Raw genomic sequence first — 19165 nt, forward strand, 5'->3', positions numbered from 1 at the left:
TTTTTTTTTTTAAATTGAGGCAACTATCACATAAGGCAGCTTTCCTACCAAGCCAAATTTTATAAGAAATCCTCTAACAATGCATATTTATTGTAATTCCCTGTCTTTCTTGAATGATAAATGCTCATTCTTCTCCTTCTAGGCATACTCGCTAATCTGTTTGTCAACAAATTAAATGCTATTATCTTGGCAATACTATTGTTTCCAACTGCTTCAGTGCTCTGGTGCCTCCCCATGCACTCTGAACACGAGGATGCTGTTTGTTCATTAACACAAAGAGTTTGTATTCCAAACAAGACATAAAACTGAGCCAAGAAAAGATCTGTGATGTGGTAGCTGTGGATGCCCACTGTTGTGAGCTTTTAGGAGATGCTTTGGGGTGGTACAGAGGAAGTGGCGCTTTGTTTAGACAAGCCAGACTGCTAGAAGATGCGAGACTTGTCATTTATCCATCCTAAATGGATGCCTCTGAAACTTCACCTGTCACCGGACCATCTATTTCCAAACCTAGGAGGACAAACTCATCATCTGAGCTTTCACAGATAATCACTTTCTCTGCTGTCCTGATATTAAATATTCATTAGATATAAAAACAAACAAAACAGCACTGAGGTGAGGTTTTTAAACCCAGAACTTCCCCTCTTTAGCTCAGTCAGTCATTAAGCCTCAGAGAAATATTCCTTCTTGCTTCCTCTGTTTGTCAACATTTCATGGAGTCTTAGCTGCCCAGAGGCAGGAGGAAAGGAGAGACACAGGGAGTAGGTGCTCCTCGCGCGAGCGCTGGTTTTGATGTCTCTCGTGCCGAGGGGAGGCTCAAATGCAGATCTCCCAAGGCAGAGATCTAGGCGTATACAGTGTGTACAAGCAAAACAGTGAGGCCCTGTGTGCGTTTAAGCACCTCCAGAGTCCGTGGAGACCCGAGTAGGATTCAAGGATGTTAATTTTGGATTAATCACCAAAATTCCACCTAATTCCTGCTTTAGTCTCACTCCCCCTGTGCCCCCATCACAGCCAGGCCAGCTTGACAAGCCGCTCAGTGATTTGGCCTGTCCTGACTTCTTTCAAGAGTGAGCGCTTCTGCCCTCTTTCAGGAGACAGTCCTGAAACGAGCACTGCTTCACCACCTCACATGGAGGCTTTGGTGACTGAGCTTTTTCTTAGGCACTGCACCTCAAAGCCTGTTCTCTGTTCCACACTGATTGCTGAGATCCAGGGGCAAATCTTTTCATGAAAGGCTGCTCTCGGTTAACGACTTCAACCTCAGGAGAGATGAAGCAGCTCTGGGATCAGGTGCAATAAGAGAAGACTTAGGATGCAAGTTGAAGTCATATATTAAATAAGATTAAAGTGTCCGGATAAACGTGTGCAACAGTTGTAAAGTGAGCATTCAGGTAACACCACAGGTTAGATACTCTGCCTTTCTCTCGTCTGTTCCTAGCACAGGGAATACCCATTCAGGGACTTTGGGTCATTGCAGCTGTACTCTAAGAAAATACACTGCAGTTCTCAAAAGTTGCTTTACTTCACTGTTTTCATTATCGAAAAGAAAAAGAGCAAGGGAAAAGGTTTTAGGGGGAAATGGGGAGTAAGCGAGGCTCAGCAGTTTTCTCAGGAACATCAAAACTAACATTTCTTCAATATCTTCATACATTTTATTCTTTACCTGCCTTGGCTGGTAGGCTATTTCACACATTAATTATTTTCACTATGGAAAAGTGCTTCTAGCCATGTGCCATGTGTTCTGTTTTTCTGAATGTTCCTGGCATTGTCCCCTGGCCTATCAGTATTATTAACTTCATGTTCCATTAATTTTACTCATCCTTCTACTAGCCAAGAAACCTTCAGCACCCACGGAAGAATTAGAAGATGCCAGCCTGCCAGCAACTGAAGACAGTCCACAAGCCTTACTTCTTTCTGAACCCACAGATTCTCCCCAGAAACAGGCAGAAAGAAACCCAGCACAGCTTCCCAGCCCTCCGTTGCTCCCAGCTCCCCCGTCTAAGGCAATCTCCAAAATCGCCAAGAGCGTAACAGGTCAGTCATTGCTGGTCAGTAAAGGTTCTTCCACCCTTTATGTGTTGTTCACCTAACAGTACGATATATCATTTTTTTCCCCTTACATCCTTTTTTAAGCCTTTTGCCACAAGATACGATGAATCAGGCTAGTCCTACTGAATGAACAGCATGCTAATGATTTCCAGGAACTGAGCAGTCTGGCTGCCTGATAACAAAGCACTGATCTTTGTACTTTACATATATATCTGAATCTCTCGGGGGATTATTTGTTGCAAATCTATTGCACTAACCGCATGTAAAACAAATCAAACCAACTGCAAACATCTGCTGAATCAGATGGTCATATTGATATGCCATAAAACACAAGGAAGATTTAAATGTTTTCATTACCTAGAATCCCGGCTGGATAACAGTACAATAGCCAAAAGCAAGTTCAAGTCAATAGGTTCTGTGGCGGTTTCTGTCTGAAGGGTTTGCTCTCCAGGGTAGGTCTAAATTAGAGCTATGAAATCTGGTCTAATTACACAGAGCAGCACATAAGTGATACACCTGGCTTCCACAGAGCAATCCTCCATGCCAGATTTCATTGAAAGTTTCAAGAGCAAATCCTCTGGGCCTGATTTTCTAACGTATTGCCAATGTTGTTACATTTTCTAACATTCTGGCAGTGCAGAAAGGGTGTTAAAATGAATATGATTTTAGTTTGTTCCAATTATAGGGCCTCTTTGCATGGTAAAGGCAGTTAAAAGGGCCTTACTGCAAATTAGAATCAAGTCCTGATGTCTAAATGCCAGATCTGTTGGGTATTTAGACTTTTAAATGACAGCCACTCTCTCAGCCCTGATTTGCATCCATACTCATCCTCTGGCACCAAAAAAGGGTTTTCAAAGTCGCCAGGAAACAAAAGCTCAGACGGGCACTGTGATCTGACCGCTGGAGCTGATGGAAAACATTAGGGGTTTCAGTCTTTTTGAGGAAAATTAGAAGAGTTTGTTTCCCATGTCTTGTCCATGCTTAGAACCCATACGAGTTTAAATGGGAGTTTGGTTCAAAATGGTATCATAATGCTCCTTGGGAGCTGTTGCTCACATTGCCATTCTCTGCTATGGGTCAGGCTCTAGCAGCGTCTTCCACCTTGCAGCACGAAGAGGCACAGCTAGGACACCTCTTTGCCTTTGCTTGACTGATGGAAAGGCCATGCACCATGTGAGATGTGGGCCACTCAGAAAACCTGACCCACAGAGGGTAACGAGATGACAGCTCCACCAGGCACTTTACAGCATTCTGAGTCTAGATACTTTGCTGCTTAACTGATGTATTTCAATTAACATCCCAGATGCTCTGAGTTTTGGTATTTCATTCTCATCTAAATTTTCCACAAATAACAACTCTGAATTTTCTGAATGAGTCCAATAACTATAGACCTTTTTTTCAATAGTGATTATACATTTTTTTCATGGATGTGGAGCAGTGGTAAGTTAAGACTAAACAAATTGTCAGTGAGTGAAAGGGCATCAGAACATATGGGGAGAGAGAAACAAAGACCGATTATGAAAGGAAAAGAAGACAAAGAGGTTGAAAAGCTCTTTTGTGTTTGGATTTTTTTTCCCCTTAACAATGCTAGAGATGCTGTTAGCAGAGAAGCGATGAATAAGCCAAGCATCAATTAATCACAGGCAGAGGGGGAACAGGGCAAGGTGCCAAGACATCACTTTGCAAGATTATTCACTGAACAGCTGTTATTAGGACGAATAAGGTGTGATTTAAGGAAACTCTCAATATTGGCCCGAGCTGCAATGAGGACAGAATTGGCCCTTGGCCTGTTGCAGGAACAAGCAAGTATAAAGATAACAGTGAGTGTCCTCCCTTCCTGCCCTGGGGCTGAGCTGAACCCGGATTCTTGCTCTGAGACCCTCTCCCATGGCACAGAGGCAGAAAATGACTTTAGAAGTGTTTTTTCATCCCCTCGGGCTATGATTCAGTGGACAATGATTGATCATAAACATCTTCTATGCATTTGCTCAGTAGCACATAATCAAAACCCCCTTGAGCGCAGAAGAAATGTTTAGCAGAGGTTGGCTGTCTCCTGGCCGCAGGGACCATCCCGATCAGTGCAGGAAGAGCTGTGGGGTGGAAAGGTGTCTCACCTCCAAGGCACTCTGCACTGGGCACCATAGGTGCTCCTCTGCTCTCAGACATTTCTAGATTTGAAATAGGGTCACTTCTTGACTGACTTCATCCATCTTGCTTGGTGCAGAGAGATGGATGAAACTGGCTGTTGGTTAGAGTTCTGGGCTGGAAGGAAGGAAATGTGCAAAAATGCCTTCCAAAAATTAGAAGGTCAGGCCTCTCTCAAAAGAGAGAGAGAGAGAGAGAGAGAGAGAGAGAGAGAGAGAGAGAGAGAGAGAGAGAGAGAGAGAGAAGATTATACTGCAGATATAAGTCTCCTAGTTGAAGAATGCTTTCCTCCCCGTCCTACACATGAAAAAAAGAGACTAGGCTTAGCATTGCCACCAGCTCAAATCTATGAGGTTGATTTTGGTTGTGGCTGCAAGAGCTCCCCTTCCCACTTCTGCTTTTGCTGTTGTCCTCGGTGATTCTGCTCCCCAAGCTCCAGATGCCCAGCTCTGCACTCATGGCTGCCCTGGTGGGGCTATACCAGATTTGCAGCAGGGTATCTGCAAAAAGGCAGCTACCATGATGCAGGATGTTGGTTCTGACAGGAAATATGTAAGAACTGAGGTTCATAGTCAAACCTGCTTTTGTCCTCTCCAGTTTTCTGGTAAGTTACCATACTCCTAAGGAAGCATATCCTTTTTACATGGGAATGTTAGGATACTCTTGGCAGAAACAGAAGTTTCTCTCTCCTGTGAACTGAAGGATTTATCCCAAAGTAAGTGAAAATGGTAAGAAGGGTCTGTGAAAAAAAGTCTATACAAAAGCTGTACAAGCTGTGTCAGTTTAAATTCATATTTACAACACTAGGTGGCAACAAGAGAAAAGGAACACCCTTCTATACAAAAAAAGCTCACTGCCTAGCTACACTCAGACTGAATTGTTGCCCTATGCTGGAAGCTTGGGATAAAAATACAAGGGAAAGGGGAAAGGAGAAGAGAACTGCAGAACAGAAAAACTAATGAACATCTTCTTCAGGCCAGATGTTCAGGTATCTTAGAGTATGAAACTACCACAGTTAAAAACAGGCAAATGCCTAATGCGTTGTGGACTGAGGTGCTAGAGAAATGTATAGATCGAAGTCTAGCTTCCAACTTGCTTAGATGGCATGAAAAAAAAATGTCTGAATCTGAGGGTAAAAAAGGTTTGTAAAACATTGCCCCACCCTTCTTTTCTCTTCTTAGTGCTCAATACAACATCTTTCATTTGGATTTCATTTGGATGGCAGGTTTTGTTAAGTGAATATTATCCCCATACTATAATGATTTTGGCATTTCCTCAACTGGCATATGAAAGAGAGAGGTCTAAGCTGTGCAGCAATCACAGAGGAGCACATAACAGACACTGGTACATTTTGTCCTGACTGAGAACCACAGCGCATAAATTTTGATACAGTCTGCCAGAGTTCAGCAGAGAAAATGCTAGACTGGAAAGCCGCTGCAGTACAGGCCACCAGTGGTTAGGAGGAACAGCACTGGCAATCAGGAATACATTGATGGACTTGGAAAAAGGAGCATCTGATAGTGCGGGAAAAAGAGGAAATGGGGAAGCATCTATTTTTCTAGATCAAATCTGTACAGTATAAGCCTTTCAAATTCAGACAGTTACTCAGCATAACCAGGTCCCCTTAGGCAAAAACAGAACATCACCATTTTCCTCTATTCAACCAAACAAGTTAAGTTCAGCACATGCTTTGTGCACAAAAAAATAAGCAGCATTGCATGACCTCCTATCCTTTTGTCTTTTGACAGCAGGAAGCGAAATAGATGACCCAGCCATGAAATCTCCTCCTTCCACTATCCTGAAGAATTATGTCATTGTTGGTTCCTCCCAAATCTCAGGACAAGCTGCCCTCTTCCATCCCTCTGGCCAGAAAAGCTCTGATTCCCATGTCAGAGGACAGGTAACGACACCAACTGGTTCCCCTCACCTGGCTGCTGTCCACCTGCCTTTACCTCCCAGCAGAGTCATTGAAGAACTCCACCGGGCTCTGGCCACCAAACACCGGCAGGACAGGTACCTAACGCCCCTTGGCTATGTGTGTGCGCGAAGAGAGTCATTCCATTACATCATTTTTCTTGGTAAACATTCCTACCTCGTTATTAACATTTTATCCACTCCTACAGCTTAGATTTGTCTTCTTCTTGATGTCACTACTTTGAACGTCCATTCCTGGTTAAAATGCTTCACTTGGCAGTTAAGTCAAAGTATGTTCTTTCATTATAAGAAGGCTACTGTGACATGGAAATAGGTTTTCAAATAGGTAGAATCATTTAATAATCCTTGATTTGATTTTATCCTACCAAGTTAATGCACTCGAGGCAAATCCTGCTAAAAGTACCTTTTACATGTGAAGTGCTGTTGTTTCAGTATGTGTCGCTTGGCTTATGCGTGAACATACATGGTATACATTTTTTTAATGCAACTGGTTGTGTGGGAGGACATTGGGTGCTTTGTCTGGTTTTCATTATAAACCCTCCTCTATATTAGAGAAGGACAGAGATAACCTTTTCCTTCATAGAGCTCTGGAGTTGAGTTGTAAACATTTCTCAGTTCCATAACAGCTATTGTCACGGGGAACGGATTCATACTGTATTATTTAAAAGGTTTTTGTTAAACCTTTGTCATGATCAAAGCTATCAGAATGTTAATATTTCATGCCATGTGTTTTACGTTAGGAGGACGTGCTGTGTGTTTTTTTTAATCAATACAGTAGAGCATATGGTTATATATCAAAGAAATAAATTAGTCACTACCTGCCTGTACCTTATCTTTATGACAAAGATTGAAAAGTAGAGCTACTTTAGCCATTCTCAACACAGCCTTGACAATGCCATCTTGCACTGTCCCCTGTTGAACTCTCTGCTCTGGTCTTTATGAGGACATTCTGCTCATTCTGATATGATGGTAAGTCCCTACTGTGGCAATAAAATGTCTTTTCTAAACACTGAGATGTGTACCTTCCACCCACAGCTTCCATGGAAGAGAAAGCAAAGGCTCTCCAAAAAAGAGAGTGGACGTCCGTCCAGCCAGAACATCTAGCATTGAGCGCAACAAAGAAAAGGAGAACTCACTGAGTTACGGCAGCGATTCGGAAAATAAGCGGAACTCAGTTAAAGAGTCAGATGAGAACAAAGAAAACATGATCATGAACTCAGAGCTCAAGGAAGACTCTGTTTTTTATCAGGATGAGGAAGTTTTGAATGACTCCATTATTTCTGGTAAGGAAACTCACTTTTTATCTTATAATGCTATACTACTGTAGCCTAAAGAAATGCTCCAAACTTGGCAGCATGCAACGGAAAATATTTAGCAATATAAATTCCTCTGTTGTTGTTCCTCTATCATCTTTTGCAAGGGATCTTGATGAAAAGCTACAGTTATGTTTGAGTCATAGTGATTGTGATTATGTCTGTCTTGGCAGATACTGTGTACTAAGAGGGCATTTAGAGATATGGTGATAAGTCAATAGCCATTACCCTTTCAGTTACTTACGTACCCTTTGCACCACCACATCTGAATGGCAGCACTTGCAGAAGCAGCATCTCACACCCAGCAGACAAAGCTTGCTGTATATCTGGTGCTGATGTGTGGCTGTTTTGGAAGCATCCCATTTTAGGACTAGTCTTGCAGTGCAGTAATTATACAGTAGAAAGAGGTAAATGGGAGAGATTGATGAGTCTAGGAAGGACAAACATCCAGAGAAAGCGTTTTAAAGAGGAAAGCTACCTTCTCCTTTTGGACCATTTAACCTTTTGGTGAAACCTATGGGGAATGCATTTTATAATGACCAATTGTTTAAGCTGGCTCAGACACAGGAATCATCTCTCATTAGAAAATTTCTTTTTCTTTCAAGCTTTAAATGTTTTCCATGTCAGCAGGACAAAGAGCCAGTCTTAAGTGAATCCTTCAATCTCTTTATCAATATGTTAAAAGAAGGCAGGAAGAGGAAAAATCCATCAGAAAAGTAATTGGCATAACAGATTGAGGATGAATTTTAAAAGGTGCCTAATGAGAAGTATGAGCTGGCAGGCAGGATTCATGACTTAAGACACAGGAGAAGTCATGAATATCTAGATACCAAGGTGTCTAGGATACCTAGTAACAGAACTGACCACTGAGATAAGGCAGAACAAAAGATAATCCCTTGTGTAACTTTTGTACATAAAAGGATAACTTAAAAAATAAAAAGCACCTTTTAAGTTCTGTCAGGTTCTTTTGCACTATCTGTTGTTCCTGTTCATAAAAGCAGTCTACTTTGGTATAAATTCTAATAACTAGAATAATTAGTTAGACAAAAACTATGTTATCCTCTGCCAGTAAAAATCAAACTGATTATTTTACTGGTGAAGATTAATGCTCTATACTTATATAAGAAAATAACTATTCATGGTCTGTGAATAAAAACAAGACAGCAATAGCATTGATGTATTCGTGAGCAACGTTAGACCAACTGATATAGTGGGAAAAACAGACTTTTTTCAAAAAAATTTTAGCTTCATATTAGCTACAATAGTACTACTGCACAGCATAGAAGATATTGAAATCTGTCATTTGAAATATTGGCTAAAGCATAAAGTAAAAAGAAGTCAGATTGGAAAGAAAACTTTTTCCCCTGTAACACTTGGTCTAAGAAAATATTATATCTCCCTTTACTTTATCATGCCTCATACAATGGCTTATGTATTGGGCATAACTGCTTCTGTACTATAACTGGGTAGGGCATGCTTGCTAGAAGTTTAGAAGAATAATCTTCTGGTAGTAGAAAATTTAGCAAATACATTTTTGAGTGACATATGAGCACAACAAAGATGTAGAAGCTGGACAGAAAAGCTTATAGAACAGATTGGGGAATATAATGAGGTGGGCTGATACATTTTTGAATGTTTTATTGAATAAGGTTAAGAATCCAAATTTAAAATCTCAGGGGCCCAGAAGCACATACAGACTCACTTCTGCAGTTGTCATGATGGTGTGCTAGCAGGAGACGGACACGTGTAGACATGCAGAGTCAATTAGATGCCTTATTTGAGAGGCTGAAAAACTCAAAAGCTTTTTTATGAAATGACGTAACGTGGTGATTACATACAGATTAGTATTTACCTGTGAAAGAGAGCACCCAAAGATTGCATATCTTTTGATAAAGAGGCCCCAGATATGAACACAACCTCCTTTGTCCTGCAAAACACTTTCTGACTTCAAGAAAAATCATTTTTGGGAAGAACTTTCTCTCATTCTTTTGTTCCTAATTACACAGCCTTCTTCCTCCTAAATAATTTCTCTCACTCTCTGGCATTCAAATCTCTGCACACCTAAACTTCAGTCTTTGCAGACTCTACACCAAAAAAACAGTTCCATACACCTCTAAAGCTTAGAGGTAGGATTATCCCCAAGCTAGTCTAAGACAAGCTTATGCCTAAAATCATTTTATTTAAAATGTCTGCAGATCACCATAGCATTCCTGTCCCCCTCCCTTTTCCCCCCCTAAACCTTGTCCTTGCAGAGCATGAACTTACAAAAGACCCAATTGCTTGCACAAGCCCAGTGCTTGCTGTGAGCTCGGGCACGTTTTAGAGGCACAGCAGAAACCCAGTCCATGCAAAGTTTCAGCTTGTGGTGTCTAAGGAGGCTGCCGCGGATGGGCACACAGCAAGCTGGGCAGCACAGCGGCTTAAACCACAGAAGTCTGAGCAGGAGATCGTATACCAGCTCCCGAGGAGGCAGCCGCTCTGGACACACAACGCTCGCTGTGAGGGGGGATGCAAAGGCGGCATTGCTGTCCTTGACACTGGGTGGCACTGCTTGGGCCAGCGTTCACTCCTTCATCCGTATTTCAGAAGGGAGCGAGTGAGAGATGCAGTAGTGACAGAGCTAGCACCAGAATAATTCCCCCCAGAGCTCCAGCTTCTTCCTGGTTTAAAAAAACTGGGTTGTTTTGCAACAATGGATGGGAAAAACATCCCATCCCTTCATCCGAAGCTGTTACGTGATTAGCGTGCTGCCTCAGCACGTCACCGCCTTTGCCGTCGCCGCCGTTAGCCCCATTGGTATGGGAGATGATGCAACTTGGTAAAGGTCACCGGCAATTCGGGAGAAAGCCAAGAATTGCCCCTTGCCTTTCCAAGTCCTACAGCACCCTGCTCAACAGATCGTTATTTGACACTGCTCAAAACAGAAGGAAAAAACAGTATAACTAGAATGTAGCCCAGGACTGATAAATAGCGCGAGCTAGTTCTTTCCATAGGATTTGTCTTCTGCTTGATAGACAGAATGTGAACAAGCAGGAAATTAAATGCCAGGATCCAACTGAATTAGAACAGGAACTTTTGTCAGGAACTTGCAGACCAAACAGGAAAATGGTGAAAATTGTCAAAGCACTTACTTTGACCTAGCTGAGCTGCCATAAACCGTGAAATAGGCCACAGCCAAGATCCCGCCTAAGCTAGCCTGATCACAGGACAGACAAGCACGGTCTTAACCGACCAGGAAAATAACTCTTAGGAAGAAAATATTTAAATAAAGGTATTTTCAGGTACATGTCCCACTGAGTTAGTGATCAGGAAGGAATTTGCCTCCAGCTGCTGACAAAGCACCTAGCAAAAGCTAGTTTGGGGCTTTATTTTTCCCCAAGATCTCTGTTTTCTTTTTTTTTTTTTCTTATTCTAAAGCATCAGATACATGCTTTTGCAGGAGATGGGATAACAGAATCGGCCACCAGTGGGCCAGTCAAGATGACTATGGACCAGTTGCACAGTATTTTCTGACATGTCTTCCTGAAGGGGTAACATCATCTCCCTCCTTTCACTTTGTCAGGCATAGATACTATTTTTCAGGAATTAACCCAATCGGTCAGGCACTGGGGATGGCTCCTGAGACTAGCAGATCAGCTTAATCCAGATCGCTCGCATTTTTATTTTGTGAAATACCCTAAAGATTAATCAGTGCACAGTGCATATGGACCATGGGAGTGGCTATAGCATAAGCCTTTTAGAAACCCAGACATCTGGACAAAGCTAGTACAGCTTATCTGAAGTGGGTTGTATGCTCTCTGCTCCTTTAATACTACAGCAGGATTTGGGTTAAAGTTCTGATTTTTCAGATATGATTTGTGTTTTCAATTTCACAAAGTACTGGACTCTTTCAAAGTGTGCAGCGGAGCAACCTGGGGGTAGTCAGAGCCCTGAAGAGTAGCTTCATTTTAGCTTTGAGCAAAATATTGCGTTGTTCCACCTCATTTTGAACTACAAGTCTCTAGGGCTGATGCTAAGCTGGTTTAAGCCAATGTTTCCACATCAGCTTCAAAACCTGACCTGTTACAAAAAGGTCCAGTCTTTTACCTACAGAGCACCAGTTTCAGCTGGCCTTCAATGAGATGAGGGAGAGCAGAAAAAGTGGCCTGACCTCATCTGAGCAAATAATCACTGTGACTCTAGTTGCTCTCCCCAAATTCAAAGGACAGGTATGGTATAGCATGGCAGGTAGTTTTATAACAGCCTGAAGGGAGCAGGGATAGGCCTGCATGCTTGTACCTTAGCTGTTAATGATGAATGTGAGAATGATCATTTAGGGAACGTCTCCAAAAAAAGCGTGTTGTGTGCACGTGTAGAGCTCCCTTGCTTCCTTCTAAGGAATTCTGGACAGAAGCACGTGCATGTGCTGTATGGGGTATACATGTATGGCTTTCTGTGCAACCAAGATGCGCTGAACTGGCTGCAAATGCTTTATGCAGGTGACCAGCACACAGGCAGTCAGTCTATGGCATTCTGGAGACATCGGGCTTACTGTGCATGTACAGTATCTCTGCAGCAATCTCTTGACATGACCAAATTCCTCTCACTGCCTATTTAAAATTCCTGTGTGAAAATGAGCACATGTTCAGGGATACCCAGGAGTCTGCTAGCCCCAGATGTGCTTCAGATGGCTTCCAGGAGGAATTCTGTTCATCCATGTGCTATATAGCTCAAGCATTGCCAACACCCACTCTGTGCCCACTCCTGGAGGGGTGAAGGCTTGAAAAACCTTGACAGAGCCCCAGCCCTGTGGCTTAGTGATCCAAATTTCTTGATGAAGTCATACATTCAGTTAGCAGAAGGCTTTGTGTGGCATCAGCCAAGTAATTTAACTTCTTTTAACCATCAGTTAGATGTATCCTTACTGCTTCACAGAGGGTTGTGAAGTTTAATTAAATTAATGTTTGCAATAGACTTTGAAAGCTTTAGGAAGAAGGTGCTAAGCAAGGCCAGAGCTTTCAGACTCTAAGCAGGGTTTTGAGTTGATTACAGCTTCTAAAAAGTCTAATTTTAGGCCACTGCAACTATGAAGAGACTTGCCCCTGCTCACACAGGGATACCATAACTTCTCTCTGCCCCAGCCTTCCCAACACATACGTGAGGATGTAGTGCAGATCCCTCCCCTCTGCATAAAGAAATTTGAGATCAATACTGAGAGTAATAATATAGGCCCACAAGTCCCTAGCAAATAAAACACCAATATTTGGGAATAAGATCCTATTTAGGATTTTGTGTTTTGCCAACCTCCAGAGCATCCTTAAAAAACAGACTTTAATCCTATCTCAAATGCCAAACAAAAAGACCAATTAAATGTCATTTTCTTTAAAAACGAGGTGACCTTTTCTAGAAAAGGTGAAACATTATATTAAAAAAGCTTTAAGGTAAAAGGAACCAAAACAGAAAAACTTCTGTTACACACCACGCTCTCAGGATCAAGTGGATACAAAGATTTATCTGCACTTCTTGTGTATGCTGACAATAATCTACATCTCATCTGACTGGTGCTACTCTGCAATGACAATTTTCAGACTCCATTGCAGTCCTGGACTGGACATCAAAAGGGGTGAGGACGGCACAGCAGAGGCTTGCAGGGACCTGGTGTAAATTTACTTGTTACAACCTACCTGTGACACGATTGCTGGCAGACTGCAGTCGTGCCAGATAACATAACAGATGTGTAACTCAGAAGCTTACTGATTTTAATAGCACTCCCCTTTTCTCCCTGTCCCCCTCATCGTAAGCAATCTACCCCTCAGCAAGTAAAGGCTTCGCTTCAGTCTTGCAATTTACATTTCGCTGCTTTGAACATAGAGATGAATTTTGACTCTGTAAGCAGTTTATATTTACAGCCATTTTATTGTTTACCTTTCTGAACACACTGTAAAATGATTGTATAAGCTCAAGGGCCCAGTTTTTACTTGTTTAGCCTTCTGAGGTCTAAAGAGTCACACCAGAGACAAAACACTTAGGCTCAAACACAATCCCCCCCAGTAAGAGCGAAAGGATGCCACCGGCGGGGACAGCATCAAGGACTCAACATCCAGCCCACCAAAAAGCAGTAGACTCAGAGCAGTTGCTGCATATCCTCCTACAGACAGTTCTTTTGTAACGGCAGTGTTTCAGGTTATCTTGTTTAACTTAAAACCTGCGCTAGCACATTTTACAATACACACAGGAGATCACGCAGTCACTACAGGTATTTGTGTCTCCTTGCCAGAGTGCCAAATTAACTTGCCAGCACTCTAGACATCATTGGCAAACCTGGCCTTTCCTTTCATCCCTTGGGCTAGGGTTCCCCTACTCTCTTCAGAGGAAAAGGAGGAGTACTATAGGCTTCAAGAGGAGAGTATTCATTGCTAAATGAAATGCTCCTGTGTCACCCTGTCACGCTGGACAGGAGGCAGTTATACACAATGCCTCACATTAAGTTTTAGAGTTACACTCACAATTCTGATTTTCTGATTTTTAATGCCTTAAAAGCAGAATGGATTTTTTTTTAATATAAAAAGGTACATGCCAGGCAACCACTCTGATTGCTTCTGTTACTGTTATCTATTCCCGATGATGTGTGGTGACCCAGAAGGGAAGGCGTACACATCCCAGCTCTTCCTGCCACCGAGTCATCCAGTCCCTCTGCAGACGAATCACTGAATGCTTCAGGAGGCAGCGATTGCTGGGGGATATGGGGACGCTCAGAGGACTCGGGCAAGATGCACAGCCTTTGACTCCTAGACTAGTGATGTGAACCATGTCTCAGCTGCAAATAACTTCCACCTGGAAACACCACTTGCTTAAAATAGATAACAAAGATCACATAGGAATATGAACCTTCTGCATTTGTAAGCAGTTTTGTGCCTGAGCCCTGATCACAAACACGACTGAGGTGCTACTTACGGCAACATGCACAACTGCTCATTGCACTCTGTCATACAGGTCACTGTCATTCTGTGTTTCCTCCCACTCTTCATATTTCCATTTTTCATATCTAGAAGTTATTATCTTCCTAATATCTTTCTTTTCAAGGTACTTTGCCAAGAAAATGCAAGAAAGAACTGCTGGCAGTAAAGCTACGAAACAGACCAAGCAAGCAGGAGCTGGAAGACAGGAATATTTTCCCAAGGAGGACAGATGAGGAAAGACAGGAAATCCGGCAGCAAATTGAAATGAAACTCTCAAAGTAAGTCTGTCTGAGAGCAGGGAGGAACCTGCCTTTACAATGAAGTGTCCTCTGTGTACTGTCAGATGAGACACAGTTTCTCACCCCCCAAAACCATTTCTTGCACTGAATCATGCACAACATAACACACCACATTTTCAGCTGTCGATCTGTCACATGAAAAAACCTCAACTCCTCCTTTAGTCAGGATTCCTTTGATTTCAATGGAAAACAAGACAAAAATCAAAGGAGGAGATAAAATTCTGCCATAACTACCTGCAGCTCCACTGAACTAATTGAGATCCTCCAAACTGGCCAGTGCTTTAACTTGATAATAATAAATTGTTTTATTTGTTAACCTGAGTTTGCAGCCTTATCAGCACTAGCTGAATTTGAGGATGAAGGCAATTGTTACAGCTGTGTAGCCTTACTTTAACAAGGGAAGGTGCTGTATGCACTGGTGGCTGTGTTTCTGTTTTGAGGGAGAAGTAACTGCAGCAGCGTTGCCCTCACTTGGGTATAAGCCTGGGTCCAGGGATGGCAGAGACGGTCTGGTTTCGATCAGTAACCAGGGCAACAGGGAAGAGCTGCGAGAAACAGCATTACTGTGCTGTATAGCCTAAAGCGAAAATTTAAGGTAACTGCGAGGCTCAGACTGCATGGTTTGGTTTTTCAGCGTGTTTCTTTTACGAGCTACATTTGGATAGTCTGCAGACATGAATATTTCAGATGAGACAAAGTGGATTGTTAAATAAACTGTGCTATGCCTGCCCACACTGGGACAGCGAGCACTGCTCGCCGCCAAAATGCGTGGAATCAAATTGGGAAACAGGAACAGGAGTTCATTTTCCAGACTTATGAAATATTAAATATCTCAAGCCTCCTCTGAAAGAAACACTTATTGATATTTAAGCTAGCTCATTCATGTGTGCATTTGATTAAACTTTACCTCAGGGGACAGGGAACGAGAGGCACGCACACAGGTCAGAGCACAGATCCTTAAAGACCAGCGTTCACTGAGGAGGTCATCACCACCATCACCACACTTGCCCTCAGCTAAGAAACAAGCTGCTGAACGGACACACTCAGCATGATCTAAGGTGCACTTCACAACACCCCTGCAATGCTGCGGATGGAGATGGAGCAATTGCCTTCCTCCAGTCTCAGTGAGCGCTGTTCTTCATCCCTTGCAGCATGGCAGCACTTTACACCCACAGGAGAACAGTCCATTCTGCCAGTGACTGCACAAGACAGAGTTGATGACAGTCTCTGTCACAAAAAAATGTGTACATCCCATACAGGCAGAAAATACCACATTACAATTGACGTTAGGTTTCAAGAGTTACAGTGAGGGCAAGTCATAAGAGATGTATCACATGAATACTCATCATCTTAGGAAGGAAAGTGTCATGGACCTTGACTTATGATCTTTATCATCTTGACCTTGCAAGCCTTATATACTCATTTTCTGGGAAATATTTCAAGGGGCACTTTGATATTGTTAATTCTAGTATTCTGGCCAGTCAATTGCTTGTGCAATATCTTCATAAGTTAGGAGCCTGATTTTATGGTTCTAAAATGATGCAAAAAATAGCTCCACTCTATTGCATCCTTAAACCAAGTTGGACCATCACAGATTATTCACTAAGCGAGAAGATTATCTCTTACCCAGCCACACCTCTTTTTGCCGAAATGTCTGGGAGGTTACAGCTCGCTTCAGTGCAGTCTGACTTTTCTTCATTTGAAAGGTCTGATGGAATTGCAGCCTGGAGTGGCATAGTTACAGGTTTTATCCCCTTCTCTTTGTTTACCATTTCACTTGCTTAATAATGGACATAGAAAATGATTTTAAAGAAGGCCTGTCTAAAGTCAAGTGTTAATCAGCACAGTGACTTAAGAAGGAAGCTGCTCTACTGATGAAGAAAAGAAGTGGTGATCATTAGATGCTAGGAAATATATACTGTGTACAGATCAATGCAGTGAAGGTAACCTTCACACTGTCTGTTAGGGTCTTATGGAACAGTCTGTGATGCTGGCTATTAGTCTCACTAATAATGTCTAGAAGATGGCTAAAAGCCATCTTTGTTGCAAGTGCTGGAAGACACCCTTTCATTTAACTCCTCCATCCCAGAACGCAGCAGGTTCAGCACATCTTGGGGAACAGACGGTGCAGAGATTGCTGGAATAGCCTGGAATAGCAAAACAGATTGGAAGCAATCTCCCACACAACTTCCAGCACATATGTGCATTGGCAGAGCTCAGCTCAGCTCTTAACTCATCCACCAGAATAGAGCATGACCATGCAAACAAACTCAGGTGGCGGATGCATGCAGGAAAATATTTACACAATGAAAAGCAAGCACATGTCCAAAATAAGTAAAAATGGGTACTGGTAAAGGCCAAGGAGTCAAAGCCTAGAGATATCTCCCCAGAGTTTGTGACTAGGACTGACTAGGTCTCATCCCCCAATACCCAGACCACTGCAGAGCCCCAGCTCAGTGCACAGCTTGGCAGTAGTATGGAAACGTAACCAGACTAGTAAGAGTGAAAATCTTGGGTGACATCTCGAGGTCTTTAAATTCATTCATTTTCCTGGAAGTCATGCAGCTTAATCTCTCCTTAGATGTGAAAACAACAAAGTTTATAAAGCAACTTACAGGCAAGCATTCAGGTGTGAAGGACTGCCAGGAAATTGGGATCCAGTGGAAAAGCCTGTTCTCTCATTTTGCTACTACCTGTGCGTATTGCCTTGCCTGCGCAGCTACAAATCTACATGTACCATTAGATGATGGACCTGTCGTCTCACACAACAGGGAAAAAACGTATGGGCAGATTAGTGAGTTGTTATTTAATGGCTGTCTGTATAAGAAAAGCAAGTAAACAGGCAGTTATTTTCGAGATCAATATTTTACACAGCATTTGTAGGGATTTGAAAGTCTACAGCTGTCTAGCAAATTGCCTCAGTCCCACAGCTAACATAGCCTAGCTCTGTAGTCTGGAGGGAAAGCTGTGCTGACGTACATAATGTGCAAAAGATACGGAATAACAGTGTCTAATAACTTTAAAAAATGGGGAACAAAAGATCATTTTCTGACAGTAGTTTTGAAGCTGGTGAGAAAGCCAACTCTCTGCTATCATGCTGATGGGTGGTCATGAAACCAAAGCTAAAACCCCTCTTTTTTTCCTTCACTTTCCTGCTCATTTCTTCCTAAAAGAGAAAGCAAGGAGTTCTGCTACATATTCTCAGCCAGATTCTACCTTCACAGCAGTGTATGTCCACTGGCTTCAGATTTATTAGTGACCGACAGCAGCTTGAGTACAGAATCAAGTATGCCTGTATTTGCACTGCTGCTTTTGAAAAGTGTATTTCCCAGCCTCCGTGCTCCTAGCCAAATTAGCCCACCACTTGTTGCCGTGGAAACATGCACTTCTCCCTCCTCCTCCAGCCAGAACAGCAGTATTCCCTTTTCCCCAGGTTTCCTTTGTCGGTGGTGCTTTCCCTTGCTAATTCCCGCATCCCAGCGCCCCGGGCCATGGTGTGCACTTGCAATATTCCACCGTGCATTAGACAACTGTGATTTTGCTCCTCGAGGCTCCTGACAGGTCTCATTCCCCGTTATTGTGTGTGCAGAGTGCAGATAATAAGCCCTCGATGGAAGCCAGCAAATTGAGAGCTCTTTGTGTCAAGAGGCAGAAGAGGCATTTGCAAGTATGATTGTTTGCAATAACTGTGTTCTGCCTTACAGACTCACTTTGTTCTAGACTGGATTTAAACTGAAACCCGGAGGAGTAAAATAGTTGCTAGACTGGAGAGTGACGCAGGAAAAGGTTGTTTAATTAGATTTAGATGCCTGACTCTTTAGAAAGTTAACGTTTGAACTGCTTGGGTGGCTGCTACTTCTCATGTCTTGTATACCTACAGTTAAAGACACTCCATTATTACTTAATGTTTCAGCGAAAACAGGAATTATCGGGAAAGAGATTATACTTGTAATTTTCACTTCATGTTCGGTTTCACCTCCTTGCACATTTGCATAAGTAGGCACCATGTATTAAGCAGCGCTCGAGAGAGCGCGGAGACAGGAACTCAGATGCAGAAACATGGGCATAAAAGGAGACAGACCAGACAAGTGACAGAGTTTTGTGGACATAGATAGGAACCAAAATTCAAATACCTCAAACAGAGCTTTACCACACTGAAAATCTTGGCGTGGGTAAGTGGGTCATGCTGGGGCAACATTCCTTGGCAGGGTAAGCTGAAGAGAGAGATATCTTCATACATTAACTTTACCACATCTGGAAATCTGTAGTTGCAGTGGTGCCCCGAGGTTCCCGGAAAGGCGTTTGAGTTAACTTGCCCGGAAAGGGCTGCTGTCGCCAGCCGCACACCCGGCCTGGAGCCTGGTTTGTGCCTCCCGTACCAGAGCGAGAAGTTTGCAGGGCCATTGCACACCAAACACCACCGAGCAAACAGCACTTCAGATTCACAGCCGAGGGGCGTGAAGCGCGACCGCTCAACACCGAGCAG

The 19165-nt window shown here is 42.8% G+C and overlaps 1 protein-coding gene across 3 annotated transcripts in view; it reads left to right on the top strand.

Annotated features, from left to right (window-relative positions):
• Positions 1-19165, top strand: part of PHACTR3 (phosphatase and actin regulator 3) — a 114078-nt gene that overhangs the window by 70816 nt on the left and 24097 nt on the right. For 2 of the 3 annotated variants that reach the window (XM_064521584.1, XM_026105335.2), the window contains exons 5-8: positions 1831-2034; positions 5943-6207; positions 7165-7412; positions 14505-14658. In XM_064521584.1, the coding sequence (XP_064377654.1) occupies positions 1831-2034; positions 5943-6207; positions 7165-7412; positions 14505-14658 (871 nt within the window). The remainder of the gene's footprint in view (positions 1-1830; positions 2035-5942; positions 6208-7164; positions 7413-14504; positions 14659-19165) is intronic. The other variant, XM_064521585.1, reaches the window with a different exon arrangement.

Source organism: Dromaius novaehollandiae, chromosome 16 (assembly GCF_036370855.1).
Source record: "Dromaius novaehollandiae isolate bDroNov1 chromosome 16, bDroNov1.hap1, whole genome shotgun sequence".
Lineage (NCBI taxonomy): Eukaryota > Metazoa > Chordata > Aves > Casuariiformes > Dromaiidae > Dromaius > Dromaius novaehollandiae.